This window comes from Diprion similis, chromosome 4 (assembly GCF_021155765.1).
Source record: "Diprion similis isolate iyDipSimi1 chromosome 4, iyDipSimi1.1, whole genome shotgun sequence".
In the NCBI taxonomy this organism is placed as follows: Eukaryota; Metazoa; Arthropoda; class Insecta; order Hymenoptera; family Diprionidae; genus Diprion; species Diprion similis.
This window is the reverse complement of record NC_060108.1, coordinates 22,472,855-22,499,698: the sequence shown is the minus strand read 5'-3', so window position 1 is coordinate 22,499,698 and position 26,844 is coordinate 22,472,855. Positions and strand designations below refer to the sequence as shown.

The 26,844-nt window shown below is 39.7% G+C and overlaps 1 protein-coding gene across 3 annotated transcripts in view; it reads left to right on the top strand.

The window, feature by feature from the left end:
• Positions 1-26,844, top strand: part of LOC124405274 (potassium voltage-gated channel subfamily H member 8-like) — a 61,856-nt gene that overhangs the window by 4,411 nt on the left and 30,601 nt on the right. For all 3 annotated transcript variants that reach the window (XM_046880048.1, XM_046880047.1, XM_046880046.1), the window contains exon 2: positions 5,926-6,036. In XM_046880048.1, the coding sequence (XP_046736004.1) occupies positions 5,961-6,036 (76 nt within the window). In that variant the 5' untranslated portion in view covers positions 5,926-5,960. The remainder of the gene's footprint in view (positions 1-5,925; positions 6,037-26,844) is intronic.

Below are 26,844 nucleotides of genomic sequence, written 5' to 3'. Positions count from 1 at the left end.
GTAACAAAGTTTCAACTACGTAGGATAGATCATGGAGTATATAAAGAAAGGGATCAGGATTCGAAACTTTTCTCATCGCGCATCACTGTTGCTAACTTTTTATACTACGGCAACCGTTTCCACGCACATCCCTTTCGCGAAAATGCACTTCAGGGGAAAAAAAACAGCTAAGAGTGTTATAATAATAATAATAATAACAACAACAATAATAATAACAATAACAGTTGTGTTAATCATCGACTTGGAAGCTTATCCTACAACATGTCCGAGTCATGCTGCAGCCGGTGAAAAGCGAGATGAAAATTATCGCGAACTCGGTGATTTAACGGATCTGTATACGGATTGCTGGCCCTAATCCAAGTCGAGCCTCGGTTGGCTTCGGAATTCGAAAGATCGTACGAGTTCCTCTACACGTCCGCGATTCGACTTGATTCACGTTGATGGCTTAAAAAATTCCCCTCGATTCCCTCGGCTCTTAGTTTTGTCAAATCAAACGTCTGTTTATGGCTGACCCAACATGGCTGACCTAAATTTACTGTCGCTACTTCGCGGTGTATCGAAATATATTCAACCGGTTCGTAAAAACTGAGCTCAGGGCACCTGCTTAGATCGAAGGAACGTATATCATTGCGGAGAAAAACTTAGAAATTTATTCTCAAATTTCATTGATATGGTACTTGGGGAAATTGAATCGGAGATCGTGGAATCCCGAAAGACAGTGTTATTTGAACTATATAAAAAAAAAAAAAAAGATAGCAGTATTAACGGTATTGAAATTAAAATATTTTCTCCACGATTGCGTATTCGATTCAAGCCATCCAAATGGATGATTTTCACCTGCAGGGTTGGAACAAGGTTGCCAAGTCGAGTGGGTGGCCTCGTTTGTTCTGGGCTAAAAATATTTGTCTAGTAAAAATTTGACATTTGACAGTGAAAAAACGGTCATGTAATCATATGCGGACTCACTGCCGTATCTGCAAATGTATATAAATTTTTGAATTGTGAATTTGTTGACGTTTCATCAATATGCAAATACAACATGATAGGTATAAAGGTGTGTTGTTTATTTTTCAGCCACTTATAAATAATCCATTTCATAAACAAGTATAATAATCGTTAAACATTTTTACGAGAGCAAACCTTTCAAATAATAAGCATTTCACTACGATCGTAAAATATTATATTTATCGTCGATCGCAAGCCTTTTCCAATTTCTCTTTTATTCCTCACCTCATTCTATCAACGTTCTTTATCAACTTTGTTCAGCCTCCTTCAAACTTCACTCGCAGATTATCCGCACACAACCGATTACGCAGCGCCTTTCAATTAACGTCTTGCGATAGAAACGCATCGCATTGTATCCACACGGTGGAAGAAGCAGCCTACACTCTTGAATGCGTGGAAGTGGAATCTCGAAACACAATGCATCACGTACGGAACAAACAACCACCCGCCGTCTTATTCACGTTCGCGCTGCCCATCGCCTGCAGACGTTCTTCCTGTCAGTGGGTATTGTGTATTCTGTGAGACCCAGATTTCTGAAATGTTTCATGTTTCGCCAAATTTCATTTGGAAGTCTACAAGATTTCGGTTAAGTGAAATAAGAACAATAATCGAGATGCGCGGTCGGGTTGCAATTATTTCCTCTAAACAATAAGCTCAATATTTCGCATTACTTTATTCATATATTATAAAATTCTTAATTAATTATATATAAATACTTTACTTATTCCTATATCAAAAGAAAGTTGAATTTTCGTTCCAAATTCCGGTCAAGTCTTAAATTGGAGCTTGTTCAGGGCGCGAGTTAAGCTCTGTAAGTCGCTGACGTGATAAGCAATTTCGCTTGTTCAACAAGTCAAACATTTCATCAATCAAATTCGTACTTCCCGTGATCCGGGAATCCAAAACATGTAACGCACCGGCAACGTGTCAATTACACCGAGGTAAACTCGGAATAGTGGGAATTCGTCGAGGGTTCCCTGTCAAAATGATAACACCCACGTCCGTTTCGCGTCTAGGTATTGGTATACCTGAATGAATCGATATAGTGACGAACGCGAACATATGTTTATGTATACCTAGCTATAGCATTGCGGTGGGAGAGAGAGATCTCGGTCAGATGAGTTGTATCTGAAAAGGCTTTTTCCGAAAATATCCGGTGCAGATTTTTTTCAATTCTCCGCATCGCCTCCCAATTCATCATTTCGAATCAACATTTCGTTCGCCAATTTTCGATGTATACTAGACTGTTCCAAATGAAGCGACCATTTTTTTTTTTTTTTCAAGGTCTCGTACGAGAATTAGGCTGTCTCTCGTCAGAAAAAAAAAAACAAAGAAAGAAAATTCTGGTAAAGTTTCAGCTTGATATGTCCATTTTTCGTTTCAGTTTGTCCATTTTGAAAATAAAAATTTTCGTCCTAACTTTATGTTCTATAACTCGTTAAATATGATCGATCGAAAGAAGACCAAGCTGTTATTTCGTGGGGATTAAATTCTGTATAAAAGTAACTTTTTATCGAATTAAAAAAATCAGCCACTTTTTTTCTGGAGTTAATTAAACCTAATTTTTATTTTTTTCAAAATTTACATTCATATTTATTGTTAAACACTTACAAGACAATGATTTTATGTATAAAACTCAATTGATTTCAATTTTTTACGAAGCCTTATGATCTAAAGAAATAGTTTTTATACTTTAAGTAAGTAAATTAACTTTAAGCTACTTATAACGGTTTTCGTAACAATATTGTTTTTTTCGTTCAGACGTTTTTCACATTAAACTTTTCAATTAATTTTTATCTATGGTAAAATATTGTTCGTAATAATTATTTTAAGATTCTAACAGTATTTATAAAAAATTTCTTACGATGGTTAGCAACAACTTGTAGTAAAATCTGTCTCTGTTCTTCGTCGTAAGTGAGACATTCATTTGGCACAGTCTAATGTATAGACGTATTTTTTTCACGAATTTCCTCAAGCACGAAAATACGATGTTTCTTCTCATCCATCCGACACAATCGTTATCTGCAGGCTGGTCTACGCGTATCAGAGGCATTCCCAATTATAACATGTGACGTAGCTTTCGGAATGATTGATTAACGCAACGCTCGCAGTTTCTGGATGTCGATACGAGCTATAGATTTTCGTCAAGGTAAAATTTATTTCCGGGCCAACGGCTTGATCGTGCGTAAATATAATTGTTTATATGCTGTAAATTATCCCGTACTCCGTGTTTTTTTTTTTTTTTTTTCTTTTTTGTTTTACATTTGCACTTTTATATTCACAAACACGGTCGAGCCGAATCTGGAATCTGAATGCGAGCTACAACAAAAGCGAGATAAAGCTTTTCCCCCTTTTTGTAACGCGGTATTTAATATCCTTATCAAACATTCTCAAAGGAAGTATCATGAACGCGTGCATATCCGCGTGTTTTCAGCGAGGGGTTTCCCGCCGGGGAAAGATGTTTGTTTAAAACCCGGCGGAGAAGTCTGCAGAGGATGAAAAAAATTCGTATATATTGAAGATATAGATTACATGTTTGGAGATTTCGCGTCTTGCGGAAACGCCTTTCTCGTTTGTGTAATAATATTTTGATTTGCCACCGTCTGAGGCGAGCTTCAAAAGACTTCCAACTTCCGATTTGCTATTATAACGCCTACGATTATACATCATCGAGATTATACTCGTCGGTCATAAGACGAGTCGATGATTCGCTGAAGGAATCATGATCTTATTTGAAATTCAGCCGACGGAACAAACGCGGTCATTTTTCGATCATCGGCGCTAAAAACGATCAGCTCACTGACGGAAGTTGAAAGACCGGTTAGTCCGGAGAAGCGGATTTACCAACTAATCGTTAATAATTCCGCTCGTGGTCTCGGTACTACATTGATAATTAACTCTGGGATATGGTAATTCAAAGGCCGTTTAATCCAGTGCGGATATCACGCCTAATTTTGCTATGTCGCGGATATTCAGCGGCATGCACGCTACATCCCCCCCCCCCCCCCCCCCGCCCCCCTCAGAGATTAGCGATAAGCTTCAATTTAAGACGCGCTAATACGACGGTCGAAACAAGGGATGATGCCTGTGCCGATATTGCAAACCTTGCGGATAACGCCTGTTATCCATACATCTCCATAAATTTCTGGATGAATACATCTTATCAAGGAATTTACAATCAGCGGCTGTGCGTACGTTAGTTTAAAAAAAAAAAAAATAGATCGTGCAAACGCGGCACTGTTAATTCGTTGAAAAATTTTGACGCCCAACCAACTGGTGGGCAATGCTCGTCGTCAATCCTCCAGAACACAGCAGACGAATCTTCGAATTAACACGTGCTCAGGGCAATGCGTGACGCGACGCGATGTTAAGTGGTGCAAAAAAGCTTCATTCATTTTTAGCGAGATCGATATATCGTATGATGGTTTATTTCAGACCTCTGTTGATATTTGCTCCGAATCAAATACGCGTTCACGGATCAATGGCCTACTTTTTTTCTGAACGTCGCTGATTCTTTCGCCGGTTTATTTATATCTGAAAATTCTAATATTACGCATTTACCGATAACAGCCAATTTTCACGGATCTGCGTTCAGGGATGACCGAATCAATTTTTTTTTTTTACTCTTTTGCTGGATATTTTAAACTCCCAAAATTTTTTACAATCTTTGTTCGTCACTGACAACGATAATTTCGTAACAACTTTTACCTTAGCTAAAGAAATTATGTTTTTGCGGTGAATTAAGCTACCCTAACATCACGGAGTAGTAAAAGAGCGATAAAGTCCCTGGCAAATCCACCTCACATGAAACTACCGAAATTCTTGGTTACCGGTTTATTTTCCAGTTGGGTAAAAATAAGAAGAAAAAAAAAACAAATAAACAAAATAACAAATTGTCATTATTCTGAGCGGCGCGGCGGGGTGTTTTTCACCCTGTTATAAATTTCGCAGCCGGAACGTTGCGGCGTCGCTGCATCCCGTCGTAATTAATGTATAATAAATATTGTAGTTGCCGCTATATACACGGTATGTAGGCATGTAAATTGTAAACGCAAATTCTTTCGAAGAACAGGCTTACGTCTCGTGGCGGGAGTTTCTTACCTATAATATTTACATTAGGATGAATTAGATAGTACGAAGAAAGCGGTGTGTGCTGTAAACTAAGAAAAGGGAAAAATGAATATAAGAATAAAAAAAAAAAAAAAGATAAGAAAGAAAAACGTCAGCGGTTTTCAATCGCAGACGTTTGAATCCGCTTAAAAGTTCCAGATGATTATCACCAGACCAGCAGCAGAATAACAGCTATAATGGACCGACTGACTGGAAGTCAGAGATTTCTTTTAGTTTCGACTAACAAAATTAATTCTTAATTAACGCACGAGAATGAGACCAAATATTACATTTTCGTATTGTATTTGTGTATTTTACTCTGTTTAATTGAGAAAAACTTTGTACGATCGAACACTAAAGCAGACGTCTGTCAATTAAAGGGGTCATCTAATGTGGAAGCTGTTTTTTTTTAATAACTTTTTTTTAAGACGAACCAGCACAATAAAAGTTCTCATAATTTTCACGTTATATTTATTGACATTTAAACTAACTTTCACAGGTTTGTTTTAAAAGAATACTCAAAAAAAAACTCTAAAAAAACAGCCTTCACACTAGACGACCCCTTTAAGACTCTTGGCGTGACTTTCGCGCCCTGGAAGTGCTGATTCTTATTTTTTTTCTTTCGTCCAACATTCGTATTATATAACATAATGTCGCCTGTTGCGCGAGGATAAAGGCGAGAGAAGACGTTTGACGAATTTCCAATCGATTCACTTCTTCCATCTTCCTTATTCCGGTGGAAAATACCGCTGGATTTGTGCGGAAATGAAATGGGGGAACTTTTTACTTGAACGAAAATTTCTGTTTCAGGTGCAGGCGCCTCACGGCGCGGCGGGGCGGCCCCGATGCCGGCCAGGAAGGGCCTCCTCGCCCCCCAAAATACTTTTCTCGACACCATCGCGACACGCTTTGATGGAACTCGTGAGTAATTTCTCTTCTTGTCACTTATTCGAACGCGGATTTGGCACTCCGGCGAATTTTCAATGCTCGTGGAGACGTTGCCTCGCGTTTTACACGCATAATAGCTCTAATTTTTAGTCAGCTCTGCGGAATATCGATGGGATTTGTAATCCGAAGCCCAGCTTCAATTTCCTCATTTTTAAATCAAATTTCATCGGTCTACACTGAGAAGTAAAATCTGATTGCCGAATCCAGTGAATATCATTTTTTACAACGTTGGAACGTTACTTTTAATTAAATCATATTGCGATATGAATATCGATTAAGACAATCAATGAATACAAATTTTACTCTTTCGCTAAGGGATGTTGAAATTATTTAATCAAACGTGTCACGATTCGCATGACTGTATAATGGAAGAAATTTCGTCAAGTCAATGACGCGTTGTTTTTCCCAATCCGACTCAGCGAAGTAAAAGTTTTTGTACCTTCGCAGGCTGCATAAAATATATAGAGTACAAATTTTGCAACTTAGACTTGCCGGCTTTTACGGTTCACGGTTAGTTGCTTTCATCTCTATTTCACCATAATTGCGGCTTGCAAAGCTCGGATATTTTTGCACAAAAGGAATGTCTGGAAGTTTGTCAAGATTTGAGGCAACTTAACGGCTCTTCTTAGAGCTAAGAAAGAAGAATCTCTTTGTTTTCCGAAGAGAACCAATAAAGAACTGAATTTACGCGAGTAAAGGATGCTTGATATATTCCCATCCAAACTTGACCACCCTCTGATCTTTGACTAACTTTGATGGTTCTTCTTGTACATATTTCGGCACAGCTCGCGCATTTAGATCTACGCGTGCTTTGCCAAAAAACAAACTTCTGAAGATCTCAGCCACTGATCTTGAAGTTTGTCGAAACCTCAACTTTTTTCAGGTCTGAATATTCTGTAAAAAAAGAACCAACGAATCTTGAAACCAGACGTTGAGTTCTCTTCCAAATTCGAAAATATAACCGATCAATGATTGGAAAACACGACGCTGGGCTAGCTTTAAAATTCATTCTTCTTATCCGATGGTTATAAAAGAGATACGGCAAAAAGTGCAGGGAATAAAATCAGCAAGTGCAGTTGCAAAAAAATGATTCACGAGAGAATTACAGTCTCGTGAGATATTGCAAAATATAATAGTCTGGGAACGATACTGCAGTAATTAATTACATCTGGGCGACTTGACGGTTGCCTGTAAGTGCCAAGAGTAGTATAGGTACAACGGTATTGATCAACCCAGGGGTTGAATAATGAGTAGACGGTTATTGTTTTGCCTCTGTCGCCCTGAAGCCGCAAGTTTTTCATGTCCTGTCGGACGACTCGCGTACACGAGCCAAAGTAGCTTAAAAGGATAAATAGGTGATCACGTAGTAACTGAGCAACCAAGGTTAAGGGTCGGATCGGATAGAATCGGGGGTGGAAAGATGGCGAAACTGAATTACTGCATCCAAAAAGCGTGATCGACCATGCGTGATGGTCAAAGATGAGATTGTTAAATTACGAAAAGCACAAATTAGATCTTCAGAACGGAGTTATAATTGCAACGAAATATGAAAGAACCGAAGCGATATGAAGTGGGTATGTTTTCCTTGTTAAAATACCAACCTCGTTAGTATTTTACCCTCTGGTTGTTTCTCTTTTTCGTTTCTCATCCTCTTTTTATACCGATAAATCATTCATGGGTCAAAAGAAAACATTTGACAATAAATTTCATTCTTCTCAAGTGTTATTCGATATGTGTGTGATTTCGTATGTTTGTGAATATAAATAGGAGAGTCTTTGAACGATAATGTCCAAAGGAAACGGTCAAAGCCTGAGACCCAATCGATACTCGAAGGCTCGCGGAGGGCTCCATGTAATTAGATTACAAACACTATCGATATTACACATGTACACATGTACACATCGTGTACACACAGAGTATTTGAGTATTTCTTTTCGTATTCAAATTTCCCAAGTCGAATAATAATAATAATAATATGCAAAGCACGCCGGCTTCCCCTCGACTTTTATCCTTCAGTACGTAATTTTGTTTTTCGAGTGTCGTTGCGGTCTACAATCGCGAGTTAGCTTACTTTGTAACTTGACGTTCATTCTGCAACAGGGAGCAAAAGAAGTCCGAATATGCAAATTTGAGTAATTCCGATACATCCTTGGATTTTCTTTCATCTCAGACCTCGTTAATATCTTTACTTCAACGAACGAAAAGGGTTGAAATTTCGATGGTGCATCGCTCTTTTGTCGTGGAATTCAAGAAAGTTACTCATATCCCAAAAATCGTCAAAAAATGTGTGTGGTTTTTTGACGTGTGTTACTGTTTCACACACATTTTCCGTATTTCAGAAGCCAAAAAGTGCGTACCTTAGATACCTTGCACGATTCCCGAAAGAATGAGGAGTATCTACTACATGACCTTAAAAGCAAAAGAACACGCAACGCGGCTATCTTGTTATTTCCAAGTTTCTCAAACCCATACCCAAGGGATTAAAACTCCAGAAGCGAATTGCGGTCTGTTTAATTAGCGGACGACTCACGGTCTTCCTTTGCAAACACTAGTTAAAGCAGTAGATATAGATACCCAGACGGTCCACGATCAGCATTTTGTGGTCCAGAAAGGTTTTGTTTCTCGTCTCTCATGACCGGATTGTTCTCCGATTGTCCACCAGGTATTTTCCACCAGAAATCGTCGAGTCCCTGACTGCGAATTCCCAGACTGTTTCCGTCTTCCAACCGACTCACGAGTAGCTACTGTCTTTCATCTGGCCACGGCTTAAGGAGACTCTCGAGGGTTCAAGGAGGTTCGAAGAATGGCGGTGACTCGGAGAGCTTGCAGCCCGTACACCGTAATCAGCCCAGAGACAAAGCGCCTTATTATTCATACTTTCCGTAAGCCGGGATTCAACTTTCGAAATGATTTCCGGGATCAAAAGCCCCAATGTTATCAGTCAAACTTGATTCCCACGAAGCTGAAGGATCGTTTCAATGACCTTTAATGGTTTATTTTTAACATAGCTACAAAAGTTTGACCAAGACTCTGAGGATTTTCTAAATTTAGCTACTGCAAAAGTAAAGAAAAACAAAAAAAAGAAACAAGCAACAAATTGTCACTATAGAAGAGAGATCAACCAAGAAATGGGATTGGCATTGGAGATGTATCGACTCTTTCTTTCCTCCTCTTCTTTGAGTTCCTTTTTTACTTCGACGCCTTTTTTCGACCATCGGAAATGAAATACGGTCGGTATTAGCTTCTGGCAAAACCAAGCTAACCCGGCTCAGAACCCGACTTCATCTGTGAATCAGCTGGAATATAAAAGCGTTGTGTCTCGGACGGTTTCAAGCTTGACGTTCTCTTTTGTCGGTTCTAATCCCTCATCGAGTTTTCTTATTGGGTCGATTTTTCATTGGCACTGTATAGTTACTCGCGCCGTTGTGACAATTCGGGGCAATTTCTGTCAATATATAGGAAACTGATTCACGTCTTTCGCCGATTCTTCACCTGGGGATTTGAGATAAGAATGTTGCGGTGAGATCGACGAACGTTTGAGAAGCTTGCAACTAATCCTGCAGGATTGCAAAATTCGGTAACCATCGAAGTTACAACAACCTCCGCAACGAGTTTTCACGCTCACTGCTTTTTCGCCACTGATGAGTGTGCAAAATGTTTTTTAATCTCCGTAAGATCCGCCTACTACGAAAACGTTACATAAACTTTTCTCCGTAATTACTCGCTCGGTACATTAACCGCAAGGATCCGCTTCATATATCGATTCCCAGCGGGAACCCAAACGACTCAACGACGTTACGTGGAGCTAATGAAATCTCGAGACATCGTGAAGGTAAAACCGTATCTGGACGTTATCTGGAAAGATAAAACATGACTGCAATCTACATGGAATCAATTTACATCCATCATTGTATTTACAGGTAGAAAAATTTTTCCTCAGTCATACGATACGAGCGCTGAAAGTCAATTGCCTATCCATCTTCCGGCAGCATTGTCGCTTCAGAAATTTGAGTCGACGGTTGATTTAAATTCTCACCGCTGCGCTTCTCCCAACGTCGATCATAAATTCATCAGATTTAGACATTCAATTTGTCGAAAAAATAGTCACGAGAAGAACTCCGCAATAATTCATTAAATCTGAAAAATTGTTTGGAAACGAATGAGTATAAAAATGGAACCGTATTACCTGCAACCGAGGTCGTTAATCGTCTCTCTGTAACTGCCTCCGTGGACCATTAAGTATATATTTTAATCTGCCGCAGAATTATCTTATTGGCTTTTGGTATACCGTCGTGATTAATGTGCCGAGCCATAATACGGCTATACCAAAACGTATATAATGCTAAGGTGAGACTTAATGAGGGTCCCGCTATTATATCGCTTGAATTTCATTGCCCGGTATAATCCGGCCAACTCAGCTCTACATGTAACGCATTACGTTCGGCCATTGCACGTGGCTGAACGGCAATCAAACGAACGACGAATCATCTTCGCCTTAATCGAAAAAGTATCGAGCAAACGGCCGGTATCACTGTCATTTTATTCCATCAATCTTAAGCTAGGAATCATTTCTTTTCAATTTATACTCAATCCATTTGCGTTTTGTCCTACCAGTATGGTATAAATATAGAGGATAGCGTTATTCGGAGTCGTTGATATCAGGCTTTTATAGAGTCGATGCAGCATCCCGTCGATCAATTGCACTCCCTTAATGATATCGAAGCTTTGCCATGCCGCGATTCATCACTGTCCAGATTCTCGTATATTAATTGAAGGTATCGACTGTTACATGCCTGCCCCATGCACGTGACAGCAACGAATCAAAAATCGACTGAAGATACGCGAGAAATAAAAATCACTCGTTACGATACAAGAGCGAGTGAAAGAGAAAAAAGAGAGAAATAGGATTTGGGGGAGGGGGAAGGGGTCGAAGACGCCCTCTGATCTCACGCCGAATCAAACTGGCAGAAAGATCCGAGTCCAAGATGCTCTCTGATTGCCAAATCGCATTTACTTGAAGAATCGGGGTCGCTGATGGAGGTTCGCAAAAAAGGTGAACGTGTCTCGAAGAATATAAATCTCGGCTGACAAGGTGACACGTCCGTTAAGGTTGACGCTTTGCCTACGCGTAGCAGCGTATCCTTTGCTCGTATCCGGGGTCAGGATTCAGCCTCCCCGCGGAGCCATTTCGTCCTGGAAGGTGAATTTAAAACGTGGAATCGTGCCTCTCGGAATACCTTTTACGCTGGAATTCTCGGGATGCTCTCGTCGAGTAAGGTTTCATTTATTACAGTTATTTCACGTGAAAAGTTTGGTGAAAATTTAGCACGAATATCTATTCAGTGGGATTACAGTTGACGATATTACAGATTCTTGTTGTTTCAATGATAATGTCGTTGCTCGTTTAGCTGAGTAAAATTTTTTCAGCTTAATAAGGCCTCAACGTCTATGCGCTGCTGCGCTAACATCGAATTATGAATATAAGTTATCAGAAAATATAACACTAATTATCGTGGAGATCTATATTTTTTGATAATAGTAAAAGATGAAAATAGTTAGGAACTGTTTAGTAACATATATACAATTAAATATTTCACTCTATACATCATGCTTAGTTAGATTATTACAAACTGCGCGATCAACCCAATCATGCGTCAGGATCAGGGTACTGCTGCTCAACGAGGGGGAGGAAATTGAATTGAAACAAATCGGATGTGGATAAAAATGTTCTGTAGCTGGATCGAGATAAGTAACGAACCCGCGCAGCGTCGAGTCGTATATATCGAGTTTGCTGATGATTTGAAAAAATCGATGCTGAGCTTGATTTCACCCAACGCACCAGGCAGCGATTCGTCCCGTGAGAATTTTTTTTACAACGAGAGGGAAAAAAATATTCTCTTCTCCCGCGACATTTCTTTCTCGCTTTTGCGAATCTAGCTGTCAGTCGAGATAACGCCGCGTAAATCGCTGGGAAGAAATTTTTTTATATTGCGAAAAAGAACAACTTCATATGATCGCATACATCTATATATGTATATATATATATATGTAATACATTACAGTATGATATATATACAAGAATAACCTATGTAGATATATTCCACATCCCTTAGGCTTCCAGACGTATTTTCGAGGGTGACAATCGTAAAGGTTCTCGCTTCAAGTAAAGTTTCATTGCGTGTTACCGAAACATGTTCAAACTTGTTGAGGGTTCATTAAATTTCGTTCAAACTTTCGACAGTTGGAGTTTAGAAGCTACATTGCCGCTCTAGAATTCCCCATACCGCACGCTCAACTCTTCCGACACGAAAAAGAATATGTCTACTGCGTAATGCTGTTGTTTGGAAACAGTGAGAAAAAGAAAAAGAAAAATACGTACACGCAAATTTCTATCCCAACTTATTCTTCCACAGATAATAGATAGTTAAATACTATTCTGGAATCGCTTGAGACCCGTATATTATTTTGTTATCAAATTTTCAACCGATAGATGCATCCTTGCGAAGCACAAAAGATTTTTATGTCACGTGAAATTTGTTGTTATCGGGGAAACAACGAGACGGTATATGGAATTAGACGTGCGAATTCTTAATCGACAAATCTTATAAAATTCTAATAATGCGAAATTGTTGGAAAACCATTCAAGTGAGTGTTTTATATTCACTAACAGCTCGGAATCAAGCGACGATTCTCCGCAAATAGACGAAGCGTGCTGAAACGGTACAAGACGTGCCGCGTGAATATGCGAGCATAATTAGAAACGCGCGTGTCTGTGCATTCGAAGAAGGCTGGAACCCTAGCAATGCAGGAATTTCTCTACTCTCAAGTAATTGTTGCTCTCGGATGAGTATCGTGCACGCGAAATATGCAGCCAATATGCATAAGCACTGCACCGCCATGACCTACCCCACGAACGAATCGATACACTTCGGGGTGCGCGCTTTTATCCGAATTGCTATTCTATGGGGGTTGAAACGGTCGTACCGACGATGAATATGCATGAAATAGTATAGAATACAGCCACGTGATTAGGAAGGTTCGATGGTCAAAAATCGATTAGGCATGTTCATTCGTTTCATGACGAAGTAGTCGTGCATTGAGGATTTATCTGATTATCATATTTCTAAGCTTATACGAAGACCTCTTTGGAAACATAAAAATTGCAAATAATGGATTTATAAACGTAAGCTTAGTTGAACGTCGATACTTCGTTTCAAACAGCTTCAAAACTGTTCAAAATCTGGTATATTTGTTCCACTTCACTTCGTCGTTGCTCATTTTATTCAACAGACTATTTTCTGTTAAGTCACTGCAACAGAGTTTTTTTTAATTTTATTTTATCGTAGTCAATTCGATATTGCCATTTGTTGATCATAATCAATATCGGTTAAATTTTGTAAAACTAAATATTCGGCGATGCCGACGTGGTAAAAAAAATGATGTTTCGGTGATTCTGTCGAAAATAGTCTCGGAACAAAATTAATCATCTTACAATTAAAGTGAATTTGAACTACTTTATTGATAAATTGAATATCCAGCGCGATCAGTAATTTTTTTCTTTCTTATTTTTTTATGTAATAAATTCTTGGATATTCTTCGCACATTTCCTGCATCCAGAGCCAATCCTCCCCTGACTCTGCAGGGAGTTTCATCTCGTCTGACCCAGTGGGGCTACAGGTGTCGGTGCGTGTTATTTCCGCTGTTTATTGGTATTTTATTATTGCGTGGGACCCGTACGTGTGTCGAGTGTATATAAATCGTATAGATCCCGTGAAACGAGCCTCCCAAGTGCAGTGAATCGCGTAAGTACTCCGGGTGATTGGACGGATATCAAGATCGAGCGAGGTTTGATCGACAACATCAAGAGTTTAATCGGCACTTACTCGATCAGCCCGTTGATTCCTGCGGAATCTTCGGTTATCGAAACGGTTTCAATAAGTCAATCTTATGAAGCCAATAATGCTATGTTAACATTCGATTCAACGTCCTTGCATTGTAGAAAATGAAAAAGCCTCGCCGATTTAAAACGCTTCGCATTCGCAGAAATAATCGTTAATGGTATTCGATCAGCTCTTGACGAAGCTGACTGCAGACTGTCTACACACTCAGATTTAGCGGATTTCATTAGGAAGCCGATCGCTATTCGCACCCCTGGCCAATCCTCCGATAATATGTCGAAGCACCTGTTGCCAGCTGAGAGTGTAGCCAAGTCTGGAGAGTGCTCTGGGGGGTCGGGAACATATGGGACACATCGTGAGTGGTCTTATTTGCGGCCAGAATTTGTGCGAAAAAGAGAGAGAGCGGCAGAAACGTCAGCCTCTATTTTACACAGCGCTATCGGCCGTGTCTGAAACCTTTGAATGACGTCTGTCTGCAGAATTTTTTGTCTAGATGTGCATATTCACGATTAAACGACGAGAGTGATTCTCTGAAGCAGCTACGAGGGGTTGCGGCGATATCAAATTTACTCGCTGTATTCGTTTTTTTTGTTCTCTATTTTTCTCCGTCCTTTTTATCCGTCTTGCCAAAAAATCAGTCAGAGTACCTTCGGCCCGCGGGGGTTTCATGCTCGGGCTTTTTATTTTCATCTTATTTCTTCATCCCCCCCTCTTTTTCCCACGATATTTGTCGGCGCAAAGACTCTCTGGCATGAAAAACACATTAGGCACGGTAATGGGGGGGGGGGGGGAGAAAGAAAAAAACCTGTTCGAATCTAAAGAGTGTATAAGGTATGTATGGTAATTTTATCCGACTCCTTCATTTTGTAGATTACTTCAGACGTATTTCAAGCCGTTTCGCCAGCTGAGAAACCTTATATAGATATACTTACATGCGTAAGATATACCGATTTGCCAGATAAAGATCCGATTACTCGAAGGTTCAGACTCGAGTCATCCCCTAAATTTGTAGCCTTTTAAGCAGCGCAGATTCCACAGGTAAATTACCCACCGCATCCAAGTCACTTCGGTCACTTTACCGCACGGGGATCTATTACTTTTAATCGTGCGACGAGGGGTGACTTCTCGATCATTATTCGTCCGGATCAAATGCCTTCTGATCGTGCAATTGCTGCTGCAGATTAAGCTGTGTAAAACGCCAATCGGTTCCCGGGAGTTCACGACGCTTTCCGACTTTTCCGACGATTCTCAGATTCCTGCAAGCAATTCATTCTGTTTACCGGTCTGCTACTTCAAGTCCTGCAAATTGAAAAACCCGACTCCCCGTGGCTGACATTCGAGCCAATGAAAGGCATTCTATTTCACCTGCTTGGCAGACTGGAGCTCGACGATCTTGTGGGCGCAGGTCATAACTAAGTACGATGAAATCGTATTCGCGATATGTGATGCACATAAAGCAGGTTACGAGCGTCGTTTACGGCTCCCTTAGCTCTTTCTCTGCGGTTCTGATTCGTCGATTTATTATTTCTTACTCGTCTGCATACCTTCGCAGGTGTATATATAGCGCTGCTTCTATTATATTACGAAGCTTCCAAGAGCTGATTTCGAACGCGTGTAATAAATGACCTTATACAGCATTTCAGGACGAGAATTTAATTTTCAGATTTCAAAGTCATTTTCGAGGGAAAGCGAAACGCGTCGTTGAATAATAAGATCGGGGAGGAATCCGTTCCATCGGATTATCTCTGACTAGAATAACTTTCTTTAACTGGTGTTATTATACAAGGGATTTATAATCCAGGCTCATCAGCTTTCCCAATTTCAAGTTTGATTGTTTGTCGAGCCTTATTTCATACCCAGTCATTTATCTTGAGTCCACGTCGAGTTTCAGAATGAAAAACGAAGCTTAATGGTGGGTGATGAAAATTCGCGAAAAATCGCCGGTCATCATTATAATTTCCGAGATCACCCGACTCCTGTCAACACTCGATCCCTTCGCGGAAACAGGACGATTTGTCAATGCGGTGTCAAATTTCTACGATCAAAGTTTTTCCGCGCTCTTATACAACACGCGCTATGTTACAGTAACAAAAACAGCAACCCTTTTTTTCAGGACAAAAAACATTCCGCTGGCAAACGTTTATACAACCTTTGAAATCAACCCTCGTTTCTTCAACCGCTCACCTCGTCACTTGTTCGACTTCGGCCCTCGAGGCCTGTAACGTGGACGTGGATCGTTGAACGAATCCTCGGATGGTCAGCTACCAGCTCCAATATTTGTTGAGTCTGTTTGATACTCGTTCCTTTCTCTCCCTCGTCGTTTATCCACTCAATCAAGTCTAGCCAATTCTTGTACCCAGACGATCGCAGAGGTCGGATTCTCACGAGTAGAAACATCTCGAATCTCTTATCCACACATGTATGCTTCTTTTTCTTTCACACCACTCGCAATCAGATGTACAATAAGGAGGAAGACATTTTTTCGCTGTTTCGCGGAAGCGGAAAATATTTTTGCTCCAATTATCCGGCATACGAGCAACAGCTGGATGAATTGGCCATAACGTCTGAATCAAAGCCAGGAAAACGATGGGGAAAACGGTTTAAAAAATGTCCAGCAATGTTATTTGCACCAATAATAATAAACGCGAATGAAACAGGTTTCTTACTGTACACGAAAGTGTATGAAATGTGTTTTTCAACGATATTTTTCTCTTCCTTCAACTCATAATTCGAAAAGTACGGACCATTGCCTGCATGCTTGGACGACTTTAGCTTTTAGAGGACCCCTTAACATGCAGCAACAGTTACCCTTAACGATTCCAACCCCCGGATCCTCGTTTTACTGGCCCAGTAACAACTGCCAGCGAGAAGAGATCCTGCAGGTTTTCCTCTCGCCCCTCTCTTGTTTATCTTGAGTTTCATTTTCGCGGAATTTCTCGTGCGGAAATTCATGTTGTACGTGTGTAGTACATACATGAGCAATTTTGTTATTTCTATCGAGTGAAAATCCTGTGTCCTTGAATACGATCTCAAGCGAGAAATGAGTAAGCATCGAGGAATTGTCTCTCGACAAAGGCTCTCCAGGCTTCCTGAAACTCATTCTGGTTCAACGATCATTAACAGCTGCTGCATCGTAGTCGTCTGCTGAAACTATCCACGCATTGCGCGACTGTTTGTTCACGGAAATAACCCTGCAAAAGGGGATTTTTATTGTTGTTTCATCAACGTTTAGATCAGCAATTCGACATTTTGTTCACACATGTGGTAACTTGATTGCAGATCAATACACCGTTGCACAGATTCGGTGCATTGGTCACTTTGAATTTACCATTTGAACCATCTGTTTCAGACTATCCCGAATGCGCAATCTAGACTTTTATGCGAAAAATAGTAAATTGCAATCTAGACTTAATAGCTGTTCAACGGACGCGCCGTTTTATAACGAGTATTCGTTCTGGTTGGCCATAAAACTAGTTAAAATTTTCATCGCTAAACGTGTTTAATGCAGTAGCGCATTTAGACGCCGGTAATTCAATCAACGAGTGACTTGGAGCTTGCGGACTTAAAATCATCTGACGGAGAATTATTTTCAGACGTAACGTAGATGCGAGCTCGTTTGTCGCACCCGCACCGAGCAAAAGCTGGTGGCTTTTTAACAGCCGGTAGAAAAACGAGCTTTTTGCTTGTGTAGAGCATCGCCTGTCTCAAGTTGGCTCGTGACTTACGTGATGTTCGTAACGAGTAAAGTTCCTCGACTTTGTTGAGGTTTCGCGAAGTTCAGACACGGTTGAAGATTTCGTTTCATCATTTACACATGTCAGTGCAGAGCGAAACTAATTGCTGTATTTTTTCAAAGAAACCGAAACTACGGTTATTCCTCGGAATGACGGACACTTGGATTTATTTTACATCAACAACGTTCGTCAAAATGATTTGTGGAGATCAATGGCCAGTCGGAAGCTACAGGAACGTATATATCTATTACTAGATATATTATACATCTTCATTGAAATTTAAGCAGAAACGAATTGTTACTCTTTATGGGTCGTAAAATATTTCCTTCCATGCAAACAGACGTCAGCTTTTTTAACCTCGGCTTTGAAACTGACATATTTTTATTACCAACTAAAGGTTTACTCTACTCCAGACTCCGTACGGCAAACCGCCACGACTCTATACAATCTACGCCATAAAATACATCAAAAGTATCACTATTCTGCTTCCTTTCATTTATTCAACGGCTAACTGACAGCGAGAGTGTCTTTTTCTTTTCAATTTTGCAACTTTGCCTACGATCTAGTCGAAAAACTGTCATTTATACAGAGACGCTTCTGTGTCCGCGGTATGTTGACGAAATTAAATTTCTCTTCTGTTACAGATAAATTTCGATAAAAATTTCACCATTAACTATAGAAGAATATGCTTCACTTCAGTTCGCTGTCTGTTTAACAAAAACTGGAATCCACGGAAAGTGCGAAGGCGTAATTCTACAATTCGAAATTTTTATGTTAACGGGAATCTATAAATAGCCTGAGGCTAAAATGATAGACGAGGAGGAATTATTTAATTAGTACTTAGGTCGGGGTTTTGGGGGTGGGCTCGAGTAGCGGCGTGTGGAAATCGCAATGTTGACTCTGCGAGCTGCATCGTGTCAGATAAACTTTACTTAAGGTAGTTAACCAAATGCGTACAGCGTATAACCAGCTCGCAGAGCTGTCTCGAGATCAAATTCAATATTTACTTTCGTTGCAGTCAGCTTATAGTCAGCGAAGTATAACTTTATTCGTTCAACAACAAACCCTGTGCAGCAGCAGCAGTTCACCGGAATCCTCCCTGCTGCAGTAATTTACAATGTTTAATTGAAACGCACCCATACATTATAGTGCGACCTTATATCGGTCAAATATATTCTCACTCGAAATTCCAACGTTTTCATTCACGAATCGCGTGTAAGGCTTCACCGGCTATACTTCGGGGATTAACATCGCACCGTACGTACGTCCACCTAAAAATTACGATTTTCATCCTCAACTCGACCAGAATCCTGCAGGCTATAGCTCTTCATTGTCTGCGTTTTTGCAGTGGTGCGTGTTTTCTTCTTTTTTTTTTTTTTTTTTTCTTATCCCAAAGAAGAGTTGAGATAAAAAATTCACTGCAAATTTAGCCGAAGAGAGATTTTACGCTAGGATCGAGAACTCGGTAAAGGGTACAGCGGGTAATTGAAGTGCCGGTGAAAAAGTAAACTATTTGGAAAAAAAATAATTTTTTTTTTGACCAAGTGGATCGACGAATAATTTCTTTTCTATTCAATTAATTTTCTGAAATTTTATTTTATTCACGTTTATTCTGTCAAAGTAGAGATTACCTGCAGACTAATAAAAACTCGAAAACTTGAGATTGTCAGAATTTTATTTTGGAATGAATTTTCGATTATTCTTTTCACTTATCTTCCCTGTAGTCAGGATTCTTGGATATTGCATTTTATTTCGAACACGCTTGGTGCGCCGAGGTTAATATTGGCCACACGAATAGCAACCAGACAGTGGGTAACCACCCTCAACCATCGACGACTGTACCTACAAGAACCGCTACCACCGCCTCCGCCTACGGGAGCAGCGCGAAATTACCCCATGTAATGAAATTCACTAGTGCGGCTTGCCTACGGTTAGGTAACCATGACAACCCTGACGTCGCTGCATTTTTCGCTAAGAATCTCGCGAGGCCACGAAAACCCAAGCTTTACGCAATAAACAGAGTTTGATGTGATTTTCCTGGGTGTCGAATTTATTACAAGGAATATCTCAATTGACAGGCTGGCCTTTGGAATCCACGTGCACGAGTACCTGAGGCGACTAATGGAAAGAGGGAAAAGTCAACGGAAGCTGAGAAGGCCGATGAAAGAGAAGGTCGTTACGTCATATCGCGACCCGATCTTTTAGGGTCTCAAAATATATTTTTTCCTGTTTCTTCTTGCTGAATTATGTAGGCCAATATACGGTCTCTCGTTAGGTTTTACGTGCAAAAGTTGCTCAACATTTTCAATTCACATTTTATACGTTTTGAGAAAGACTGGACGATGGGAAAATTCTTTGCGGATGCAAAGTATATTCTTACGCTTTACACCGGTGTCACACTGGGGCTGCTGGATACCACACATTGAAAATCATTGCGCAGAAACGGAGATACATTGATTTAAAAAACGTCAAAAAGTTCTGGGATACTCTTTAACTGTTATATTTCAAGGCAAATTAGTCATCTTTAGCAAAATGATATTTCGAATGTGAAAGAATAGAATTACAATAGAAGAAAATATCGGAAAATGGATCATTCTACTCAAAAAATCATAACTCAATGAATTGCAATATTTTGAGCTGGAAATTGACGGAGTAATTCAAAGCACAGATATTTAAGTAAAAAAATATGAATATACCGCGTGATGAAATTGAGTATTCATTTAAGTGAGTGAAGTTGAATTTTCGGAAAAAGAACAAATTAACGATTTTTACGATATCTCATTATTTAAATTCAGATAAAATCAGAACCCCTGAAATTTGTGAAAAATATTTTTTCAAATTTTCGAATCTTGCCTAAAGATGTTCTCATTTTGAAAAATTATAAACCAACGGAGTCTTATTTTAAAAACGTGAAAACAAAAAGATCCTAAAATTAGTGCCTATTTGGTATAGTTGAAACCACAATAAAAAGAACTATCTACCGAATCAGAGAGTTCGAGCGTCGGACCGAGATCGAATCGGTATGGAATGTCTCACGTATACACACGCGTATACATTATACATAGAGTATGTATGAGCCAGCGGATGTCACGCGTGTCTAACTGTCTCTCAGCCTCCCGTCTCGTCACGCCTGTTGATCAAACCAACCCCCTTTACTTTCCGAAGGTCGGACACGTAGGCACGCCTCGGCGTCCCTCTTCAGCTGGCGAATGTCACGCGCAGCCCTTGTAATCTATCCGTGCCGTTTCCAATGCCAATGCTCGGGCTGGAACACCTACCTACATTCTATTCCACTCAGCAAGGGCGTTTCCAGTCTCGATAATACTATTATTACAATATATACGTGGATATCGCGCGGTGAGACTCGCACCGAGTACAAGGTTGAACATCATCCCTCATGACATCCCTCGTTCTTCGTCCTTCGTCCTGCAGACCGCGATATACGTGCTCTCGATTCGTGGTCACTGGAAATCACGTCCCGGACGAATGATCCGCGGGAAAGTGTGAGCAGTTATGAAGGAGAAAATTATGTGCTTATACCTCGATCTCTTTGTCAATTACAATCGAATAGCCTATCTCTGTTTTTCATTTATCATTTAGGCTAAAAATAAACAGTAGGTGAAAAAGTACTGGTACTATTATTAAATCAAGTGGAAATAAGAAACGAAAATAAAAGTCCGTTTTTATCTACCTGAGAAGAAAAAGAGACTCAATTATAGCACGGTTGAATTTGTCTGCATTCGTCAAGCTCAGGCTGCACTGAAATCCTACCTTGGATACGTACATTAGTTATAGGTAGATATACACGTACGTTTATACGTGGAAAGCGGTACTGCAAACGCCAGAGGACCTGATTAATTGGCGTGATTAAGAGGATCAAGTTACACGCGATGAACCTACGCAGCTGCATGTATCGTGATATTTTCCAATCCTGACGAAAGGCACGTGAATAATTTATTCAACCACTTATCTCCTCCTTGGATATTGTTCGAATCTACCGTAGAGAACTTAATTTCACGGTTCGAAATTGTACATTTATGCAATCTATGAAGGTAATTTTGCAGTGCTACGTACGTTTCGAATTAAGTTGTAAACGAAGTTTGAGATTCAATGGATTAGCAGAGACTTTTCTATGAGAAAAGTTTTTAATTAAGATTCAAGCTGTTTGTACTGTGAATATAAAATGTATAATGTACGCGGGGTGTTAAAGCGTAGTCTGAAGATGTTTTACATTTTTGCTATTGGAGAAAAATATATTAGACAGAAGGAAATCGCGTGACATATTTATTAAAATAAAAAAAATTGACTCAGCTGTAGGAGAAAGTTACGTTGAAAGAGAAAATCTACAGTGCTGGTACAAAATGCCAACTTGCGTTGAAATTGTACAAACTTAACGATTGTACTTCACTTGGAATTCAGCTCACAACTGGATAATCCAATCGGGCGGGAACTACGCCGTTTGAAAATTGTCTGATGTAATAAACATTATTGTATATTGTATGCGATGTGCAGTAAAACTTGAACGGAATTATGCGACGTGGATTACCTCTCTCAGTATTTCAGTGATGGCAGTGGCAGGGAGAAGATATCAAAATCTCGAACTACCACACCGCGAAAGCTCGTAAATCTATTTGACTAGTCGTTGAAATTTACTTGCGACAAAGTTCTCTCTCAGCTTTCGTTCCTTTATGAAATAATCGTAAAAATTGAAACAGCACCGCCGTCTACATACCAACTATTACACCAGACTCGATATTCTCGTGCAATTTTCTCATTTAATTTATGGAGGGGTTTATAAATAATCCAGTTAACCTTAATTATAACATTTTGATAACCGTAGTCGTTTCATGCGAATTAGTTAGCCGAATTTAAACTCGCGTAATGAAAGTTGACGATTTTCAGGTTCAATCGCAGCACGAAGACGCGTATCTTAATCAATTTTGAAACTTAATTACGGCAAGGTTTTGAACGCACTTTTAAACGAAATTAGTTTCCGCCATTGAACTATTTACGAATCGTGAACTGTAGAATTTTAATCAATTGTAGAAATCAACGGATACAATAAGGCAGACTGAATCAATTTATCAATTATTCTAAAGAGGAAAGTTGCCAGGACGCTTTTGTACCTACCACTCTGCGGTGCAGCCATTGTGCATTATTATTTATCGAATCTGCTTTTTGTTCTCTCCTTCGATTTTTACCGACCAGCTTCATTTCGTACATCACTCATTTTTCACTGCGGCAAGTTCCGTTATTGAATTTTCATTAATCACTCTTCGAACAATGCCAGACAATATTTATATACACTTCCACCCTCCGGTGGATGATTTCTTCATTCTGCAATATATCTGCTGCCTATATTGAACGCCAAGCTGCTACTGTTTTATTGGCAGATAGTTGCAATTTATTTCCAATTTGCGTCCACGTTAATTGCGAAACGAGCCGTCGCAACGCATCGTTACAATCAGAGAATCGTGCTTGAAAATTGCAGGATAAAGTTTGGAGAAAAGTGGATAATATATATACACGAGGATGTGATTTAAATTTGGTTCATGGAACGCGAGGATCTGACAATTTAAAAAAATAATTTCATTCGCGAATTGAACTGAGAGATTCACTGGCTGGTACCTGCAAATTCAGCCGAATCGACGATTGCCGATCGGGCTGAAAATTCTAGAAGACAAATTACGCGTGATGTGCTTTCAAGCCAGACGACATTTCTACGTGGTCGCTTCGTAGTGGAAAATTGCTGAGTCGTAGAGCCTGACATTACAGTGGCAGCTCTGTCGTGAGGTCGTTTTTATCCAATACCGATTTTTATTACCGAACCACATCTGTGTGTCCTCTTATCTTTATCGCAGAAACTTGAAATGATTTCATGAACTCAACGTATTTAAAATTCCTGTTGATATTTATGGTTGAATTTCGGAAATATCAGTCAAATTTGGGGGTTTTCAAGGTTTAATTGATCGGAGTATTAACGGTCTGCTCGGCTATTTTCCGGCTCGGTTTTCACCCCAAAATAATTAAACGTCGGCAGGGGGGAGAGCCAGCGTAATTATGAAGCAGATGACCGGAATACCGGAAGCGCTGGAAGTGAGCTTCGCAAAGCTGAAACTGATGGATGACAGTCTACCACAAATACCAAAGTCCGTTGCGGAGTGTACCTGCAATGAATTGTATGGACCTGTGGTTAAAATAAAACCACTTGCAATCAGTCTAATGATGAACGGCTATACCGATTATGCGCCTTGATTCACGTGCGCTGCTGAAAGATGTAATAGATTCACCGTGATTAATTACTACAACTGAATTTTATAAATGATGATGAAGAACAGAAAAACCATCAAATTTTATTTTTTGTAGACACATTTTTTTATACACCTTTTCCAACGGAGTCAGAAAGAAATTTGATGAATATGGATGCGACATTTCTGATCGACAGACCTGCCAGGGCTGTATCGGAAAAATTGAGAGAGAAAAAAAATCATTACGTTGTTACTTCAGCCCGAGTTTCACTTGAGTTTGTAAAGTCAACAGTGGGAGGAAAGCGCGTATTTAAAAGGGAAGCAGAAGTTGCCTTAAGGGGTGACAGAGCTGGAACGTACCTGTTCAACTGTGTACACCTAATGTAAAATGTGAAAGGAAATAAAAAACTTTCGTCTGTTTTTATACCCCAAATATTCTACTTCAAATGGCTCGCAAAACTGCGGCCTGACGCTCAGGCAGGAATTCGATTAATTAACTCAATTAAACTGTACAGCTGTCCATCATTCGCTGCGGCTTTTGTGAAAACTACTATTCATGTATGCATAAGCGTCGAAAATCAATCAATAAACGTAGCTTCAACACATATCACACGTCATGAATTATCAATAATTTTTTTTTCCACCGTCTCAAATTAAGGACACTAATTTCATACTTCGCTGTCAGGGTACTCTGTTAATTATTCAATTAGAGTAGGATGCAGTGATGATAATGATTAGTGACTTGTTTTTTTTCTCTTCGTAATTTACTTTGGTGGGTAGTTTTTCACCGAGGGTCCATCTGATATCAAACTTTCTTCTACAAGCTTCGCACTTCAGGGAATTCGTGATAAAGTAGTAATTTATTTTTTATAAAAAGTTTTAACGCGTATCATGCGAAATGGCATAGAAAATTTGGAATAATTTAAAGAAAGCGTGAAAACTTGCGAAATAGTTGCGCATGAAATTCTATGTTATTTTATTTGTCGCGAACAAGTTGGCTGGATTGTATAATAAGAGTGAGGTGATGTGAATGCTCACCAAGAGTCCATTTGGAATTTATAAATACTTTATTACGGTCAAACAAGAAAGTTTGACACGGTAATAATAACTTTTGATTTTATATTGTAAACTCGGAGATTATTCGTAGAGAATATTGCCCAGCAATCTTGCCAGTCTCGAAATTATAAGACGCGGTGATTCGTCTCTGTAATTAAATGCCGGCTTACAAAGTGTACAAGGGAATTGCCTTGAGCAATATCCAAGCTATTTATACTATCTTTTGTAAAATTAACATAAATAATACCTTGAGATATCCAAGGTTTCGCGTCTAGATTCGGGATGATTTTCCAAAACAAGAACAGCGGACGTTGCATGTACCAAATATTTTTTCACTTTCTAATTCTCGTTATATATTCTGGTCGAAGGATCTGTCTTCTTACAATTAGTCGGCCGCGCCGGACGTAATTCAGACGGGAACAAAGGAATAATTGTTCTTCGTAAAATTTAATCCCTGGGCTGAAATTATATACCTGGTAGGAAAATACGTGGATTAGCTTAGCTTGAGAGTTCCTTGCCGGTAATTTGAATAATCAAACTTCACTTGAAACTAATTTTCCCATCACCAGCTCCACATACCCATTTAACTTTTGAACATTTCACACCCTGGTTGGCACAAGTATAAGCTGGGCTGGTAATCTATCGGTCGAAAAATTATTAACTAGGTATAGAAAAGCTTAATTTTCAATTTCACACCGTCGCCTCGAGCCGTCTCTCACCTTCACGTTCCGTACAAAAGTCAAGATTCAGCTTCCACAAATTCATTCGCCAATTTGTAATTAGAATCGTTTTTACCTTATCTTGTTTCATAAGAGATCCGAATCACCAAAAACTGATTTGAGTATAATCGAAGCTCAAAATTGATACAAGGGGTGTTTCACTCAAAGAATCATGGTGTCGATGTCGTTCGAAACAATTTCGTCATTCCCGAAATCAGACTGAAATCAGTAATAGTGAAATAAAATTTTGCATTGGTAGTCAAATGAGGAGTCATTTTATGTTACAGAAATCTGTTTGTAATCTTGACTAATCATATGAAATTATATGAAATATTGGAAATCGTGAGAAAAACATCCTTCAGTTTGACGGTTCTAGGCTTCATTGTTTTATTTATAAATTTTTTTATTTCACCACCTGGCTTATCCTAACTTTCATTACGTTTTTTAACCTTCTTTCTTCTACTTGCCTTTCCTTTTCGCAGACATCACGTCTTTCGCGAGCTAATCACTGTCCATTTACGGCCAAGGTCTGCTGGGTTTAATACTCGACTTTTATCACAGTCATTTCGCGAGAGAAAAACGAATCGTGCAGTCAGCTTTAGTGTGCCCAAAACAGCTTAAGCTAAATTCGCACTTTCCTACCGCCATATATACATAGGCCGTATTTTTCCCGGGCTTCTCGCTTACCCTCGACATTTTACTGAGGCGAAATTTACTGACCGGCAACAAACCACTCTTCGTACTTTGAATCGCTTAATTCCGGACTTCAACAGTTTCGCATGTACGTGTTGACCGTTTAACGTTTAACATGTCACCTTGCCGGGAGGTAAATTGCTCGAGGGATAACAACACGAGCAAACACTTAGCGGCCTCACGTATCGATTGGTCGAAAACACCGGTCAGCCAGAGGCGAGATAATAGGTCAGAGTGCGATCTTAAACCGTGGAATGTCGTACATCGTCCTCATTATCGTCGGAGATGACGACGTGAAATCGTCAGATTGGATCATCGAACTCGTGAGCGTTGCAACCAACCCTTAAAACCCCGAGTGCAAGCCTTGATGCTATCACTCCTCGGACGATTTTTCCTTATTTTCATCTCTCAGACCTGCAACGGCGCAAAAAAA